Source organism: Nyctereutes procyonoides, unplaced genomic scaffold (assembly GCF_905146905.1).
Source record: "Nyctereutes procyonoides isolate TBG_1078 unplaced genomic scaffold, NYPRO_anot_genome, whole genome shotgun sequence".
NCBI classification, from domain to species: domain Eukaryota; kingdom Metazoa; phylum Chordata; class Mammalia; order Carnivora; family Canidae; genus Nyctereutes; species Nyctereutes procyonoides.
Window position 1 is genome coordinate 46,998,216 of NW_026575126.1, and position 17,329 is coordinate 47,015,544.

Consider the following 17,329-nt stretch of genomic DNA (forward strand, 5'->3'; position numbering starts at 1 on the left):
CTCTGGATCTGACTTCATAATGTAATCTCTTACAGCAAAATAAAGGATAAGTATTAGAATTCATATTATTATTTTTTTAGTGTATGTAACAGGCCATGAAATTATACAATGTTTCCAATTTGGGAGGCTGGCACATTCAATCCCTTCAAAGATAATCTGGTTCCTTAAACTATATGTGATATGAATTAGAGTTGGAACTTGTGAATTGGATACAATTAGCTGTCCACCCCTCCCACACCAGACTGATTTGTTTTTAAATTGGCTTTAATTTTTTCTCCTCTGCTGGCTGGCACCAATTCCATTTTCCCACCTTTCTTGTGAATTGTTACTCTGCTTTCAAGAGCCTGATGAATATGGTTAGACTGTGTGGGGCTTCCTGGAGGTATGTGAAAGGAACATAAATGGGGAGAGGTGTGCTGAGGGACCCAAGTCAATTCCATATCAATTACCTGCCCATAAATCCAGGTGTCAAGTGTGTACCTTCCCTGAGGTTTATAACTGATGACTCACCCCCTTCTTGGAGGTACTGGGGCTATTTTGGGTGTCTCTTTTCTTACACAGGTGGACTGATGAATAACTGGTTCTCTTGCAGGGTAACCTGTCTGTGTGCCCAGTTTGAGGCCGTCCTGCAGCATGGCCTGAAGAGGAGCCGGGGATTAGCACTAACGGCGGCTGCGATCAAACAGGCAGCAGGCTTTGCCAGCAAGACCGAAACAGGTACTGCTCACTCTAATGGAGCACAGAGGATGTAGTCTTTTCTAAAAAGTTTTTATTTTTTATTGGCGGTTAAGGCAGGCATTGTGTGGGGCTGGAATGGGGGCAGCATGTTGGTGCAGAAATCCACGTGTGAGGATGTCTTACCTCTAGTCAGTAATGGTGTTGTCCTTTGTGGAATCCTCAGAACCACATGTTGCAATCTCTGGGGGCTCAGGGTCCTGCAGCCCAGGTGCTTTTGTCACCAGTGTAGTGTGGCAGTTGTTGGGAAATCGAAGATATGTTTTAATTTTGTTCATGGGAATAGCATGACATTTTGTAATTAAATCTGCTTTCGACACCAGCAACAGAAACAATAGGTCTCTGAGCTTACAGCTCTGTTACCATCCATTTTAGTATTGTCAAAGCACTTCTTGCATGCCATGCTCCTGTATGTCTGAATGACAGGGATAATGCTAATAATCACTACCAACACGTAGGGAGCATTTTGTACAAGCCTGGAACTTCGTTAGTCCTTTATATACACTAACTCACTCAGTTCTTATGACAGTCTAATGAATAGTAGGGACCTTTATTTTCTCCACTGTACAGATGAGGAAACTTTAAAATGATTTGCTTTGGATCTGGACCTAAAAGTATATCATGTCAAATGAGAAACATCCTATGTCCTTCTTCCCCAACTTTTTTTTTTTTTTTTTTTGAGAGAGAGATCATGAGCAGGGGGGTAAGGGTGGGAGGAGGGGCAGGGGAGAAAGAGAAAGAATTTCAAGCAGGCTCCACACCCAGTGCAGAGCTGGGCACAGGGCTCAATCCCAGGACCCTGAGATCATGACCCGAGCAGAAACTAGAGTTGGCGCTTAACCTACTGAGCCTCCAGGTGCCCTCTTACCCAACATTTTAAAGAGCAGATTCTTTCAGACCCTCAACTTGTGGCTGCTGCCCCAAATTACTGAATCTCATTAGTGTTAACGACATCTGTGTCACTGCTGCTGCCCCTCGTTCACAGCAGACCGTCATCTCTCGCTGTGTCTGGCAGAGGTGTCTGCCAAATGAGCCCTGTGTCTTTCTTGCTCCCTTGTGTTGGTGCATTTCTCTTCCTTTTGCTCTCAGTCCTTCAACAGATTTTTGATTGCTGTCGTTCATTTCACCAGGCGCTCGTTCTCAGAAGAATATAGTCCCCTTGGGGGTAGGGGACAGCTGCCAGAGGAATTCCTGTCACTATCAATTTTTCTTTATTTTTTTTTAAAGATTTTATTTATTTATTCATGAGAGACAGAGAGAGAGACAGGCAGAGCCACAGGCAGAGGGAGAAGCAGACTTCATGCTAGGAGCCTGACATGGGACTTGATCCTGGGTCTCCAGGATCAGGCCCTGGGCTGAAGGCGGCACTAAACTGCTGAGCCACCCGGGCTGCCCACTATTGATTTTTCTTCTGTGCTCTTGGGTCCCTTCTCTAAAAGTCAGGGACCCAGGGGCTGAGTCAGAGTGGAGCCACCTTTCAGTCACTCCCTGTGGAAACCACTGCCTCCTGCCTTGGTCACCTGGGTTGTTAGCCTCTCTTGGTGGCCTCTCGTGGCCTCTGCATGGGGGTGGCTCAATGCTGCGGACTGCGTGATGAACTGCTCAAGGACATAACTTTGCCCAGAGTTGTCCTCAACATCATGGGCCCTTGTCTTCTTCCTATTTCCATTGTTTCTGTGTGTGCAGCAGCTACCGTAGAGAAATGAGGGTGGAGTATACCATGGGTCAGCTTCCATGTGACAAGGGCAGCTGCTGGCATGGCAGAGGCAACCTTGGCTTTGGAGTTGGACCATGAGATGACCCCGGGGAAATGCTGCACTGAGCCTTGGTGGTTTTTACCTGCAAGGGCCATCTTCTCATCTACTGGCAGCCAAAATGGAGAAAATGAAATCTGAAGAGGAGGCTTGGATGGAAATGAGAGCATCCCTGTGCTCCCTAGTCCCTGCTGGCTGCTGGCCTGGGCCCTTTCTGTAGCTTGGCAGTTATTGCTAGACCCTAGAGTCAGGTGACGGGGTTGAAATCCTGGCTTTGTGGCTCGTCACACACGAACTCTTTGGGACATCCCCTCTCTGAACTTCTGTTTCCTCTTGTGTAAAATAAGGTCACTCACAGGACTGGCTTCACAGTTCTGTGGTGGGGGCTCAATGAGACAGTGCCTGCCAAGCCAGGCCTCAGTGAAGAGCTGTCGGAGCTGGTGCTTGATAACATGGCCACAACTTTCCATATTTCCAAGGTGATGTGCTTATTTTTTGGATGATGCCACTGAGGCTCAAATAAGTTCAGAAGTTGTTCAAGTTCCCATAGTAGTAAACAGCAATGCTGAGGATTCCAACCCAGGGAGACTGATGTCAAATTCCTGGATCTTCTCAGCTTCCCCCTCCTCTGGCAGTGTCTGGATGCCCATTACTGCTCCTCTGTAGACCACTCTAGCTCAATTAACTGAATTGGAAGTGACAGGAGACAATAAGTAATGGTGAATTAATCCACGAGGCTGTTGTAGTAGCTCTGTTTACAGATGGGAAACATTACCTTTTGAAGAGAGAAGAACTGAATCCAAAGTAATGACCAAACAAAATGATATTGTTGAAAATCACCATACAGTAGATAATACTGAGAGTCTGCTGCGGCAGGACTGCATTTGGTCATCTGGGGTTAGGGTACCTACAAGGCTGAGTTTGGGAACAGATGCCCTTTATGGTGTGCTTAAAAAAATGCTTTTAAAAAGTTGTCCACATTTACAGATTATGAGATTTCATGTTGAAATACGGATTTCTTGCTTTTGTTCAGCTGGAGGATCTGTGGCTCTGGGCCCACATTCTGCTGACTGAGGTTGGAGCCCACCACCCCTGCCATCTGTAGAGGGGCCCGAGTGCTCTGGTTCCCCACACTCTCCCCCTCTTCTTCTTGCCCCTGAGATGAGTGTCGTTGTCATATACTGTCCCACTGTTGTTATTGCCAATGTCCTTTTCTGAAATTTAGCAGTTTTCAAGCGTAAACACCTCTCAGATGATAAGCCTTTGAAGTCAGTTTCCAGCGTGCCAATATGGTTGTCACTTTTGTCCAGTTTTGTAGTCGCTTTTTGGGGAGAGGATTTGTTAACTTCTCATTTGGCTATAGCCTGAAGTCCCTTATTATTTTTTTTTTTTTAAGTTTTGATTTTTGAATCCATCCTTGTCTTTGTCATGTGCCTGGTAGTTTCAACTGAGTGTTGTGTATGAAGAGTTGTGTGAAGCTTGGGATGTTATCTTTCTTCAGGGGGACTCACTCTTGCTGCTCAAGCAAGTAGGGTAGATGAAGATCAATTTACTTCCATCAGGGGTTGAGCATTTCATGCCTGGGCTTCAGCATTTGGTGAAGATATATTTCTGCTTTTGCCTATTGCTAGGACGTACTTATTTGGGGTTTCCAGCATGTATTTGTTTCCTAGACCTGCCATAACAAATGTGCACACCCCAAGTGGCTTAAAACAGCAGCGAGAAATTTATTCTCTCACATTTCTAGAGGCCCAGAGTCCAAAACCTAGGTGTTGGCAGAGCCTATTCCATCTGGATGCTCTGAGGGAGATCGCATTCCCAGCCTCTGGTGGTTGTCAGCCATCCCTGGCGCCTGCCGTCCTTGGCACCCCTTGCTTATGGCTGCTTTGCTCCAGCCTGGGCCACTCTCTTCCCACGGCCCGTTCCCTCTGGGCCTCTGTTTCAGTGTCCTCTCATTAGAAGAACAGCAGCCCTATTGGATTTTGGCCCACCCTCCTCCACTATTACCTCAACTTAACTAATTACATCTGCAGAGAGCCTTTTCTCAAATAAAGTCACATTGTGTGGTTTCAGGCAGGCATGAATGTTCGAGGGATGCTCTTCTGTTACCCTGAGCTGTTTACCAGTTTCTGTTCTCCTCCACTGGTTCTGAGCTCGGATTCTTTCCCTCTCAGACCTTGTGGGAATTCTGAAAGCCCCTCATAGCTTCTCATCAGAGAAACTCTGTTGCTGGCAGAAGCCTCAAGGGCCAAGTAAAGGCCTGAGTGTAGGCCTCTGGTCTGTGGACTTCCCTTCTCTGGGGGATCTGGGTTCTTTGTTCCTTGCCTTTGTAGTGCTCTGGGGTCCTCTGTTTTGTTTTAATAACTGTTTAAATATCCGCCTCGCTTTCTCAGTTGTGTTTCTGGGAGAAGTGGTCTGATCTGGACTCCTCTTCCAAAGCTGGACGTGGCCCCTTGCGGCCACAGTGTGAGGCCTTTTCCTCTTGCTGGCTTGCCATCTTCGTGAATGGCCATGTCAGTGACCTGTCTAGAAGTCAGGTGCCAGGCATTCCTTCTGTGATAAACTGTAGCCTGGGAAAAGGAGTTTGCAGGTGAATTTCCTCCAGTTCTGTGAGGTTTTTAGCTAGTGCCTGCATCTATTCCCCATTCCCTAGTTTGCTTGTTTGGCGCTTTTGTTTTGTCTTTGTTTTTGACTTAGCATTCAGGTTTTGTTTGTGTATGTGTTTTTTGACTTAGAGAGTTTTACCCAAACGTTCCTGAGTTATGAAATGTTGGTAGGGTGGAAATGATTACTAAGCGTTATGCCATCAACTCAGTTTTGTTTTGTCAAGCACTGTTGGCAGGTATGGGAAGCAGTGTCCATCCCTAGCTGAGATCCCTTTGAATGGTTCTGGCAGGTGGGTTATGCAGGACCCAGAGAGGCTTGGGGGGTGGGGTTACCCAGTGTATTTCCTTTGGGATTCAAACCCTAGAAGTGAAAGTCTCCTGTGTCCGGGGGAGCTGTTTTCTCTTGCTTTGACAAGTGGCTGGATTTATCTACACAAATCATTGATTTGGTGGTGATACAACGGGAATCTGCATTTTAGAGTCTGGTCCTGCAGTTTGTGTAACTCTCTCTTCAGTTATGCAGGTTAGTGTGAATAATTATAGCAGAAACTGCTCTCCCTCTTCTTTCTTGCTAATAGAATTCTGATTTTGTTCACATGTTAGATCTTCCAAGAGCTTCAGGCCTGAAGCTAGCTCCGGGGGGAGTGAATCTAGATCAGATCAGGCCAACCTTAATAATTATCAGCTTGTCAGTAGTTGCTTTTGGAATAGACATGGGACATAATTCTGACCAAGGGGAAGGAAGGAGTCTGCTGAGGGCCATCTGGGAAATATTTTTGCTTTTATTTTTTTATTTTTTATTTTACATATATATATATATATATATATATATATATATTTAAAGATTTATTTATTTATTCAGTCAGAGAGAGCGAAGAGAGAGGCAGAGACACAGGCAGAGGGAGAAGCAGGCTCCATGCAGGAAGCCCGATGTGGGACTCGATCCTAGGACTCCAGGATCATGCCCTGAGCCAAAGGCAGAGTCTTAACTGCTGAGCCATCCAGGCTTCCCTATTTTTGCTTTTTGAATGGAGGCCTAAGACTTATTTTATGGTGTTGGGTTGCTGCATGAGACTGTGACATTTGAAGCTGTAGCAATGGTCTTGAGATTTTGAAGGGGGACAAATCTGAGGACAAAAGCCAGTATGGCAGCTCAGAAAGATGTACCTTGGTAGGGTCTTCTGAATTAACCACTTCTACACCTATGTCTTTAGACTTAAGTTAATCTTGGAAATGAAACCTGGGTGTTTCTCTCTTTGGATGAATTGGCTGACCATAGGCCTGGCTTTCTTGTTTGCTGAGCAGCAAAGATAGACAATGTCAAGCAAACATTTCTTGACATACTGAGTAGCTCCTGTGAGCCAGGGGATTTGTTATTGTTCCATTTTATTTCTGAAATGACTATGCATAGTGAATGATAGATGAAGAAAATGAGGCTCTAAGAATTTTCTTTTTCTTTTCTTTCTTTTTTTTTTTTTTTTAAGAATTTTCTTAATACTCCAGATGTCATAAGTATGGCAGAGCCAGGGTTTGGCCTTAGGTCTTAGTGATTGTGATTCTGAAGCTCCTACTGTTTTATTCATAATGGCATGTTGTTTCCAGGAGGGGACTCTCTGAAAGATCATGTTCTTCCCCAGTTTGAATTCATGAGTAAATGAAGCAGCAAGTATTGTAAGTTATAATCACTTAGAGCAGAGGTGGATAAACTGTGTCCTGCCATGGATTTTTTTTTTCTGCCATGGATTTTTATAAATAAAGTTTTATTGGAACACAGCCACACATGTTCATCTACTTACTCTGCATGGCAGCTTTTAGGCAGTTGTAACTGATCATCTGTCCCATAAGGTATGAAGTACCTAATATTCAGCCCTCTAGAGAAGTTTGGTAATCCCTGTCTTAGGGAACAAGGACAGGGGATTCTACTTTACTTTATCACACTATATTCACTTGTCTGTTGTCTCTTTACCTAGATGACTAGATGGTAAACTTTGGGACCCCAGGGCATCATGTCTGTTTTACTTCCTTTGACTTCCTATCTCCTAGTGTAGCATCTGGAAATATATCAGTATTTCAATCAAAATATATTAATATTTTATTATTTTAGTTTGCACAGTACTGTATTTCATGATTGCCCAAGATACCTTATACCAGCAGAGGTCTACAAAGGAAGTGATTAAATTTGAAGGAAAAGAACAAAGATTGATTTTTAGATTTGATGAAAATGAATTAAAAGTGACTGAGACTTACATAGGCGTGACTTGGAATTAGAGGATTTTGCAGATGTTGGATGCCTAGAGTCACCAATGCAGAATGCAGTATGGAAAAGTGAAGTATTTTTCCTTCTACTGGAGAAAGGAGAACGAAACATTGCAGTTAGTGCCTGTTGTAGTCTGTTTGGGCTACCATAACAAAATACCACAGAGTTAGGAGCTTATCAACAACAGCAGTTTACCTCTCATATTTCTGGGGGCTGGGAAGTCTAAGATCAAGGTGTCAGCACGGTTGAGTGAGGACCCTCTTCCTGGTCCACAGCCCCTGCCTCCTCACTGTGTCCTCACATGGTGGAAGGGGACAAGGGATCCCTCTGGAGCCTCTTCTATAAGAGCACTAATCCCATTCCATGAAGACTATCTTCATGACGTCAGGGTCCTCTAAAAGGCCCCACATCCTAACACCATCATCTTTAGGATTTTGACATAGGAATTTTGGAGGGACACATTCAGACCAGAGTACTGCCATTTCATGGCAAAACCTTGTAATTTGATGTTCTTGTTAATGACTGATGGATCATCATGAGGTTATGTGTTGGCAGTCCATTACAAGGTCGTAGGCCTGCTTCAGAACATACCAGAGACACACCTGCTATCATTGAGCTAGCTGTCTGTCCTGTAAAATTTAAGTCTAATATTCCTCACCTGTTCAGCAGCCCTTGGCACCAAGGACCCTCCGATGTTGACCCACCAATCCCCCCTCTCTTCTGCAGTGCCACGACCTCCTGGGACACTTGCTGCTTGCTTCTTTGTTCATCCTTCTTATATATCATTTCTACACCCTCAAATAGTAAATATCATTCATCTGCAGATTCTTTTGTTGCCTCTCATTTCTGTGCATACACATCCTGTCTGAATTCCTTGGTGAAAATTGCTCTCCATGTGCAGATGACTCGAAGTTCTACCTGCAGTCCACATCATTTCCTGGGGCCCTTTCTCTTCCATGTGTCTATTTGGATGCACCATAGGCTTATTGCAGGTTTCACAACTGAATCCTCATCTTCAGCTCCATTGGTTCCTGTGTTAACCTGTGGCTTAACCTATGACTCTACCCTTTCCTCGGCTTTCCTGGACAGCCCTTGGTTTTCCTTACAGCCTCTTTGTCCTTTCCCTCTGCCATATTTTGTCTTTCTGCCTTCCATCTCCATCCTCCCTGATCCACTCTGCACATTGTGCCAGGCTGGGGGTTGGGGATTCTTCAGTGACCAACCTGTTCCCCGCCCTCTACTTAAAGCTCTGTCATGTTTCTCTTCAGAGATGGGGCAGGGGACACACTCCTTGACCTGGGCTCCAAGATCTGTCCTCTACCAGCTTTGTCTGTTTCTGCTCTTTCTCTAAACTCTACCCCACACCCAGGACTAACATGCAGCTTGCAGGTAGGCATTGCAACACTTCCAACCAGGTGGTAAAGAAACCATGACCTGAGTCCTCCGTGTTGCCCTACTGCCAGAGCCCTTGCCCGGGGAACCCCTGAGACCTCTTCATAATTGAGCAATTAAAGTGTTAATACTAGACACGCTAGGGAAGAAGGTGTTCAATACCACTGTCTCTTCATTGTCAGGGACCAGTTTAGGTGTTTAAATCCTACATTTTGAACAGCATGCTTGGTTTCTACATTTGAAGCTATCAAATCTGGACGTTTTCATTGCTTTTACTCTTCCACTCCCTCCTCCCTCCCCAATTCTTGTTCACATATTACCAACTCAAACTTCTATTTTCTCTTTTAAATTGTGGCAAAGTGTACATGATATGAAAGTGACCATTTAAATCATTCTAAGTGTACACATTGTATGACCATCCCCACCTTCCATCTCTCAAACCGTTTCATCTTCCCATGTTGAAAGTCCATCCCCATTAAACACTGACTCCTCATTCTCTCTGCCCCAAGCCCCTGGCTTTCGTACTCTATGATTTATCTTAAGTGCTTCATGTGAGCAAGGCTCACTTATACTCCATGTACCTAAGGCTGATGTTGTTTAGCATAATGTCTTCAAGGTTCATGTAGTATGGCAGAATTTCTTTCCTTTTTTAAAAAAGTATTTATTTATTCATGAGAGATACAGAGTGAGAGAGAGAAACAGAGACATAGGCAGAGGGAGAAGCAGGCTGGGAGGGAGCCTGGCACGGGACTTGATCCTGGGGCTCTGGGACCACGCCCCGGGCCGAAGGCAGGTGCCAAACCGCTGAGCCACCCAGGGATCCCCTCCTTCCTTTTTAAGGCTGAATAATATTCTATTGTGTGTATGCACACCCACACACCACTTTATTTCCTCATCTGTGAATGGACATCCATTTATTGGCTGCTAAATAATGCTACCATGAATACAGGTTGTACAAATAACTATTCAAATCCTTGCTTTCAGTTCTTTTGAATAAGTACCCAGAAGTGGAATTGCTGGATCAGATAGTAATTCTGTGTTTCACTTTCTGAAGACCTGCTATACTGTTTTCTGTAGTGACTATGCCCCACCAGCAGTGTGCGAGGGTTCCAAGTTCTCCACATCCTTGCCAACAGTTGTTGTTTTCATGTATTTATTTCTTGATACTAGCCATTCAAATGGAGGTGAATGTGATTTTGATCTTTTCTTTCTTGAAATCTCAGATTTCCTCCCAAGAAGTCATTCATGAGCTCCTTACCCAGTTCAGCTGGCCTGTGCCCCTCCTCTGCATGTCTCCTTTCTGCCTCTCCCTCCCCAGCCCTCATTAGTCTTGAGTCCTCCTCTTATCAAACCTATTTATGGCACTATCTGTTTTTGTGACTGTTTCTCTTGATGGTCAAGGACCAGATCTCTTCTCACTCTTCCTCATAGCTCCAATGTATTGCAAGGTCCCTGGCCACCAAAACGGATGTTCAAAATAATGACTCTAGGACCCAGACTTGAGGACTGGTCCTGCTGCTTGCTTATCCCTGGAAGCCAGACCCCACCCTCTGCTGTGTGCACATCTTCTTTTATAATCAGCTGAAAGCAGGTGGTATTAATACACACCCAACTGTAAAATTAGAGAACCGGACTTCCTTAATCCTCAGTGGGGATTTTTGAAAATGGTTGATTGCATTTTAACTCAGAGCAGAATTTATATTTTGCTTCATCGGGTCACCTTGGGTAACAATTTCATTTCTGTAGAAACGTATTTTTGGAGAAGCTTCATGGGCCAGGAGAAGCCTGGGCCCATCCTTTTGATTGTGAGGGGAAGTCCACTCCACCGCCCTTCCATCCCTGCACAGCTTTCAGTTCCCTCTCTTTGTCTCTCTGCTGTATTCATGAACTTGCAAATCAGCTAGCTGGTGCAAGAGACTTGGGAAGGATGTCAGTGGAAGGTAGAAAGAAAATACTGTGCTCTGTCCAGGGGTGCTGATGAGAATGTTTAACAGCTGGTTGGGAACCACTGGCTTAGGGAGAGAGCCAGAGCCAGGGCGCTATCCCCCTCCCGGCTAGGTATTAATCTGTGAGTTCCTAGATTATGGGGTTGTCCGTAGAGTCCTGGGGAGGGTCTGTGACAGCTGGGGTGGCTGAGGGCTTGGGCCAGGGGCTACTTACCCAGAGGCATGAAACTGTCCCAGCAGTTTAGGATCTCATATAGGCAGACTGATGCCTCTTGGCCAAGGGTGACCTCTGGCTGTTTTAAAGATGTTTGATCCTAAGGTCTAGTAAATTAAAACTCTGGTAAATTTGGCCTCAGAGTTGTCAATTTTTAGTCCATAATTATCTGGCTTGTTGGATCCGTGGATCCTTTGCTCTGTTCCTGTCGGCATGAAAATGACCTTCAGCAAAGGATGGGGAACATCCCTAAAAAGAGACAAGACACAAGCTTTAGAAGTCCTTCGTTTGGCATTAGAGAAGTTTCCCACTTTGTAATAAAGGAGGTGCTGTAGACTCTTGTATACCGTGGGCAAATGCCAGGTGTGCTATGCTGAGTTGTTAGAGCTCAGGACTGCCAACTTCGGGGGCCAGGCAGAGGACAGGAATGAATGAGTCAGGCCTGCGAAAAGCACCTGGGTTGGTGGAGACTGTGAGTCACCTGGCCGCCGCAGGCAGGCTGGGAAGTGTCTAGGGGTCCAGGAAGAGAGATTTTGATGAGCAACTAGTAGCTCGTGAGGGTGTGGGCGTTCACTCCTTTGCATGGAGTGGTCAGCAGCCTTCTTTATGGGACTTTTGAGTAGAGACATCAGGGAATAAGGGGAGTAGCTCTGCTGTTACCTGGGGAAGGAATCCTTTGCAGTTCAACAAGTTGAAAGCTTACAGTCACTTGCCTCTGCTCTCACATTTATTCTTTGCCTTTCCCTGCAGAGTCTGTTTTCCAGGCCCCCTTGCTCATTGTCTTCCTGTTTGGCCAGAGGGAGGTGGTGATGGGTTTAGAAGGTGAGAGGAAGAGGGAGGCTAGAGCATTTCTTCCCAGCTTCAGGAGGCATGTCTAGCAGTGCTGTGCTTCCTCTGTGGTCCATAGATGTCCCATGTGGCCCCCTGGGTCAGGCCATGGTGTTCTTGTTTCCCTGCCCTCCTGGTGCCTCTGCCACAGTCCAGCTGTTGCCTGATGGGTCTGTATGTATGCCTGGAATTGCTGGATTGTACAGTAACTCTGTGTTGACCTTTTTGAGGAACCACCAAACTGTTGTCAACAGTGACTCTACCATTTTACATTGGTAGTTGTTTTTTTTTTTTTTTTTTTTTTGAGTAGAGATGGAATTGCCTTTATTTCTCTGCAACTGAAATTAACTCTGCTATTAAATCCCCTTTCATGTAGTTCTTATACTCTTTATACTACCTCTTCCTTCTGTTCCTCTGGCTTCAGGAATGGATTGGCTTTCTGGCATCAGTAGTCTTTAGGTGGCCTCATTATCTCCTATTTGGCTTTGTAGCCCTGCCAGAGTCTTTGTAACAGATGCCCTGTGTTAAATTCCTTCAGTGGACTACTTGGTATGGTTTTTGTTCATGGCTGGGCAGGTGTCAGATGGAGCATGCTTGGCGTGTCAGAAGAGAATCAAGGGGATGGGTGAGGCTGTAGCAGGGTGAGTAAGGTGGAGAGTGGAACAGGATGGAAGCCCAGAGGCAGGAGAGGAGCCAAGCCATGGATGGGCAGTGAGTGGCAGTTCATCCTCCTTGTCTTGCCTTGTTCTTCTGATCTCCACCTACCTCCACCAAGCTAATTGGCCCTTGTTCTGCGGAGTCAGTAGGGATGTTTAGTTTTTATTTTTTAAAAAGATTTTATTTATTCATGAAAGACAGAGAAACAGAGAGAGAGAGAGAGAGAGAAAAGAAGGGAGGGAGGGAGATAGGCAGAGGGAGAAACAGGCTCCATGCAGGGAGCCCGATGTGGGATTCGATCCTGGACTCCAGGATCACACCCTGGGCTGAAGGCGGTGCTAAACCACTGAGCCACCTGGGCTGCCCGATGTTTAGTTTTTAGATTTAAATAGACTGGAGTCTTCAAAAGTAATTCAATATCTCAGATTATTGTGCATTTATTTGTTCTTTAAAACAATGTATCAAGTTCTGAATTATAAACTTTAAAAATGGTAAATTTTATATTCAGTGAATTTTACCACAATTAAAAAATAAACCTGGAAGTGGCTATGTTAACCTTTAATTGGGAAGTTTAGTTTTTTTCTAACTGAAAGGGAATTAATAGTGGACTTAATTTCAGTGGCAGAGAAATAAAGACAATCTCATCTCAAAAACAAACAAAAGATACATCAATGTAAAATGGTGTAACCACCATTGACAGTAGTTTGGTGGTTCCTCAAAAAGGTAAACCTAGAATTACTGTATGATCCAGCAATTCTACTCCTAAATACTCCTAAATACAGACTTAAAAGAATTGAAAGCAGGGACTCAAACACACTTATACATGAATGTACCTAGAAGCATTATTCTAAGAACCAAATGATAGAAAAACCCAAATGTCTTTTGGCAGATGAATGGATGAATAAAAAGGTGGTATATATGCATAATAGGGTATTATTCAGTCATAGAAATAAATTAAATACTGAGAAATACTAGAACGTGGATGTGCCTTGAAGACATTCTGATAGGTGAAAGTAGCCAGACATGAAAGGTCCCATAGTGTATGATTCTACTGATACAAACTATCTAGAATTGTCAGAATCACAGAGACAGAAAGGAGAATAGAGAGCCCTAGGGGCTGGGAGGAGGGGAGAATGAGGGAGTTATCATTTCCTGGGTATGGAGTTTCTGTTTGGGATGATGGAAGAGTTCTGGAAATGGATAGTGTGATGGTCGCACAACACCACGAATGTACTTAATTCCCCTGGATTATGCACTTAAAAATGGTTAAAGTGCTAAATTTTATTATCTATATTTTACCACAATTTTTAGAAAGCAAAAAAAAAAAAAAAGTATCACGTTTACAGACTTTTAAGAAGTCTTTACTATGTGATGTTTAAACCACACTTCCTGAGTCCTAGTTTCCGGAGGCAGTCCTGTGGCTGGTTGGGAGATGGCTGAGTGACAAAGCTGCGGCCTCTAGTCAGGAACTCTGCTTTGCTGATCTTTTTGTGTCTTGTAGTCAGGCTCCTCCAGATTTGGATGTGACTGGGGTTTGAGGGGCCCTTGGGGTCACCTAAGCCTGAGGCTGGTTTAGAAGGGAGTACTTGGTTGCCTTCTGTTCCTGGAATCCTTGATGGCATGTATGGGTGATTCTGTTAGTTTTCCCCATTTCTTCTTCGGCTTAACAGAACCTTGATTTTGCTCGGGGCCATGGGATATCCCCTGGGTGATGGATCATGAGTGATTCAGCTAGTCTTGACATTCTAGATCTCTGTTCCTCTTGGTTTTCTGAGATTACTTATCCTTTTCTTCAAAAAGGGGTGATAGAGCTGGCTTTATCTTGTCCTCTTTCTTTCTGCTCCGATTGTCGATGGGATACCCAGGGTGGTGGCAGTTCTCTGTGACAGTGCGGTGAAGGTCAAGAGGTCGGAAATTCTGCCCATGACAGAGCCTTTGAATCAGCTGTCTACCTCCAGACTAAATCTGTGAGAAAATTAAGCCTTTGTTTATTAAGAGCCTAGTTCCCTGTAGTTGGTTTTCTGTTTCTCATTGAGCCATGGTATTTAAAAAAAAAATTATTTTTTATTTTTGAGGGATGCATTTGTCACTTGTATGCACCTAGGTCCTGCTTAGTGCCTGGAGGGTTGCCCCTCCTCTGTAAATGATTATCAGATGACTGGAGAATACCCTCTCTCATTGCATCAGGCTTTTGTAGGTGACAGCAAGCCACTTAGACAACTTCAGCAAAAAAGGGCATTACTACCTCAAGGAACTAAGAAGACTGGAGGGAGAACTGGGTTTAGGGGCTCAGCATCCCCCACATCTGTCTCTGCCTCTCAGCCCTGCTTCTGTCTGGGTAGGTGTCTTTCCCAGGTGGGCATAATCTACATGAAAGGGAGGGAAGGTGGTTCCAGGTTTACATGATTATTAGAGCACCTACTTCTAAAACAGTGGATGGCAAACTTCTTCCTTAAGGGATGAGATAGTAGGTATTTTGGACTCTGTGGGCCTTAGGTGTCTGTAGCAACTTCCCAGCTATGACTGTGTAGCTGGAAAGCAGCCACAGACACTATGTCTACAAATGGGCATGACTGTTCCAATAAAACTTCACTTACAAAGACAAGTAGTAGGCCAGGTTTGGCCTTTAGACCATTGTTTCCTGTCTTCAGTTCTCTAAGGAGACAAGGTCTCTCCTCTGGTGTTTCAGGTAGAAGTTGTGAGGAGAACACTGTGGTCCAGGTCCCAGCACCAAAAAACTCAGCAATTGAGAGGCATAACATTTTCATGCAATATTTTTAAAAAGTCAAAATTAATACAAAAAAAATCACGGTGCTCAAAATAACAAACCAGGGCAGGAGAAGGGTGGGTTGAATGAGGCCAGTTGTGGCACACATTCTTCTTGGCTGAGTGATTGTCCAGTCTGGGTTATTTGTCCAGCCCTGTGGGAGGAGAGGTGCATAGTGCTGAAGGCAACTTCACAGGGAACCAGGTGGGGTGCTGTTCTCCTAGGAAAGGGGGATGCAGCTACTGGGGGTAAAGGGGAGGGGTGCTTTTTGCTTTCTGTGCTGCCTTGGCATGAAGCACTTTACACATATGCTTTATTTTCTCATTTTTCCCCCTCATCATAAATTAAAGGTAGGTACTGCGATCCCCATTTTACAGATGAGGAAAACGAATGACAAAAAAAGTTGCCCAAGGTCATACAGTGCCTGAATTAGAATTTGTGTCCGGGTTTTTGTCCTCCAGAATATCTCAGCATCTCTTACAGTCTAGGCCTGCAAGAAAATTTACCAGCGGACGTGTAATGTTAGATTCCCCCTCTGTTGACAAGTGTCCCTGGAGGGGGCTTGCCTCAACTGCCTCTCCGAGGCTCTTGTTCTTTTTTTTATTTATTTTTATTTTATTTATTTTTATTTTTATTATTTTATATTTTTCAAGGCTCTTGTTCTTGTGGGCAAATGGTGTTCAGGTGTTCGGAGAACCAGAAACCCTCACCCACTTCTGGAGTTACCCCCTGGTTTCAGAGCAATAAGAGATCGGTATATAGCCCCAAATTAAATTACGGACACTGCAAGCGTTAAGTGGCAGGTGAGCTGCACTTGAAATAGACCACATTAATGCTGGCAGTGGAAGTGGAGCCCTGCTGGGATAATTCTTATCATCGTTGGCATCGCTTTGGCAGGCTTTAGACGGATTCTGTAGCACTAAGCAATTTGCAAAATTGAAAGGTGAAAACACACGTTAAGTGTTTCGTGTGCATTCAAGGTCAGAGGGAGGTCACGGCAGTTCTCCAGAAAGACCAGATGCAGGTGAGAGTCACCTGATTTGAATCATGATAGAGATCCAGATGGTTGTTTGGCATGTTTCAAAACAAGTTCTTGGCCTGCTGGCCCAGGGTATTGCTCTCACCGTTCCCCCGTCCTGGTTTCTGAGAGAAGTCTTGAGTGGAAAAAAGGCCGTTACACATTTGTGTGGTCTGGACTGATCTCATGGGTTCGGGAAGGGGATTTGTGCATGGCATTTAGGGGTTGAAACAGAACGTAGTCCTAAATGAGCCGCACTGTTGGTTTCCCCAGTCATTCCTGAGATATTTATTCAAACTGATTCAGAGGTTGGCTTCATCCACAGATATGCATACATGTGCATTTATTTGCCATTATCAGGAAAAGGAGAAGAGGAAACGATGCAGTCGCTCTCGTTTGAGAAGGTAGTCACTAAGCAGATGGTGGTTGGTCATCATGGTCTGACCAGCGTGCTCAGCCTCTACTTCCCTTTTCTCCAGTCACCCTAGTATCTCTGGATGATTCTATACTTTGGGGCTTACTTTATGGGAGAGGAATCCGAAGCGTGGCATGGCTGAGTGAGCTGCCAGGGTCATTCTGTTGATGGATCTCTTCCCAGTCGCCCAGCCTGCTAGACTGGAAGCTTTGTTAGGGATGAACCCTTGTTGTGGCCTGTTCATCCAACAGCTGTGGCCGGTCCATGGCTCCCATTAGGAATGTAGTCCATGCTACCTGAGCTGAACTGAATCATTTAAGTAAACTTAAGCCAGTGTCCAGTTAATGGAGATATGTATATTTATATTCTTTTAGAAGGAATGTTGAAAGATCTTGTTTCATTCTCAGAGGGGTCTATAAGCCTATTTAGCTCCTGGATGAGAATTCCCATCTGCCAGCAAAGACTCAGCATTTTTTCCCGTGGGATACTGAGCAGGTGTGAACACGATTATCTTGAAGAGGGTAGAGCCCTCTGTCCCCACACAAGGCTGTCAGAGTTAGTGCTTTGCAGTCATGTAGCTCCGAGGCCTCCTTCTGCCACACCGCTTACTGACCCTTTGGCCAGGCCTCGGACTTTGTCTTTGACATAGAGATGGCCTTGGTGCTTATGAGGAGTGCGGACGGCCGTCAAGGCCTCAGTGCAGTGGCTGGTACTTTGCTGGTGCTCTGCACACAGGAGCA

General features: G+C 44.8%; 1 protein-coding gene across 2 annotated transcripts in view; it reads left to right on the plus strand.

Annotated features, from left to right (window-relative positions):
• SNX29 (sorting nexin 29) overlaps nt 1-17,329 on the plus strand; it is a 530,502-nt gene that overhangs the window by 52,274 nt on the left and 460,899 nt on the right. For both annotated transcript variants that reach the window (XM_055339302.1, XM_055339303.1), the window contains exon 4: nt 593-717. In XM_055339302.1, the coding sequence (XP_055195277.1) occupies nt 593-717 (125 nt within the window). The remainder of the gene's footprint in view (nt 1-592; nt 718-17,329) is intronic.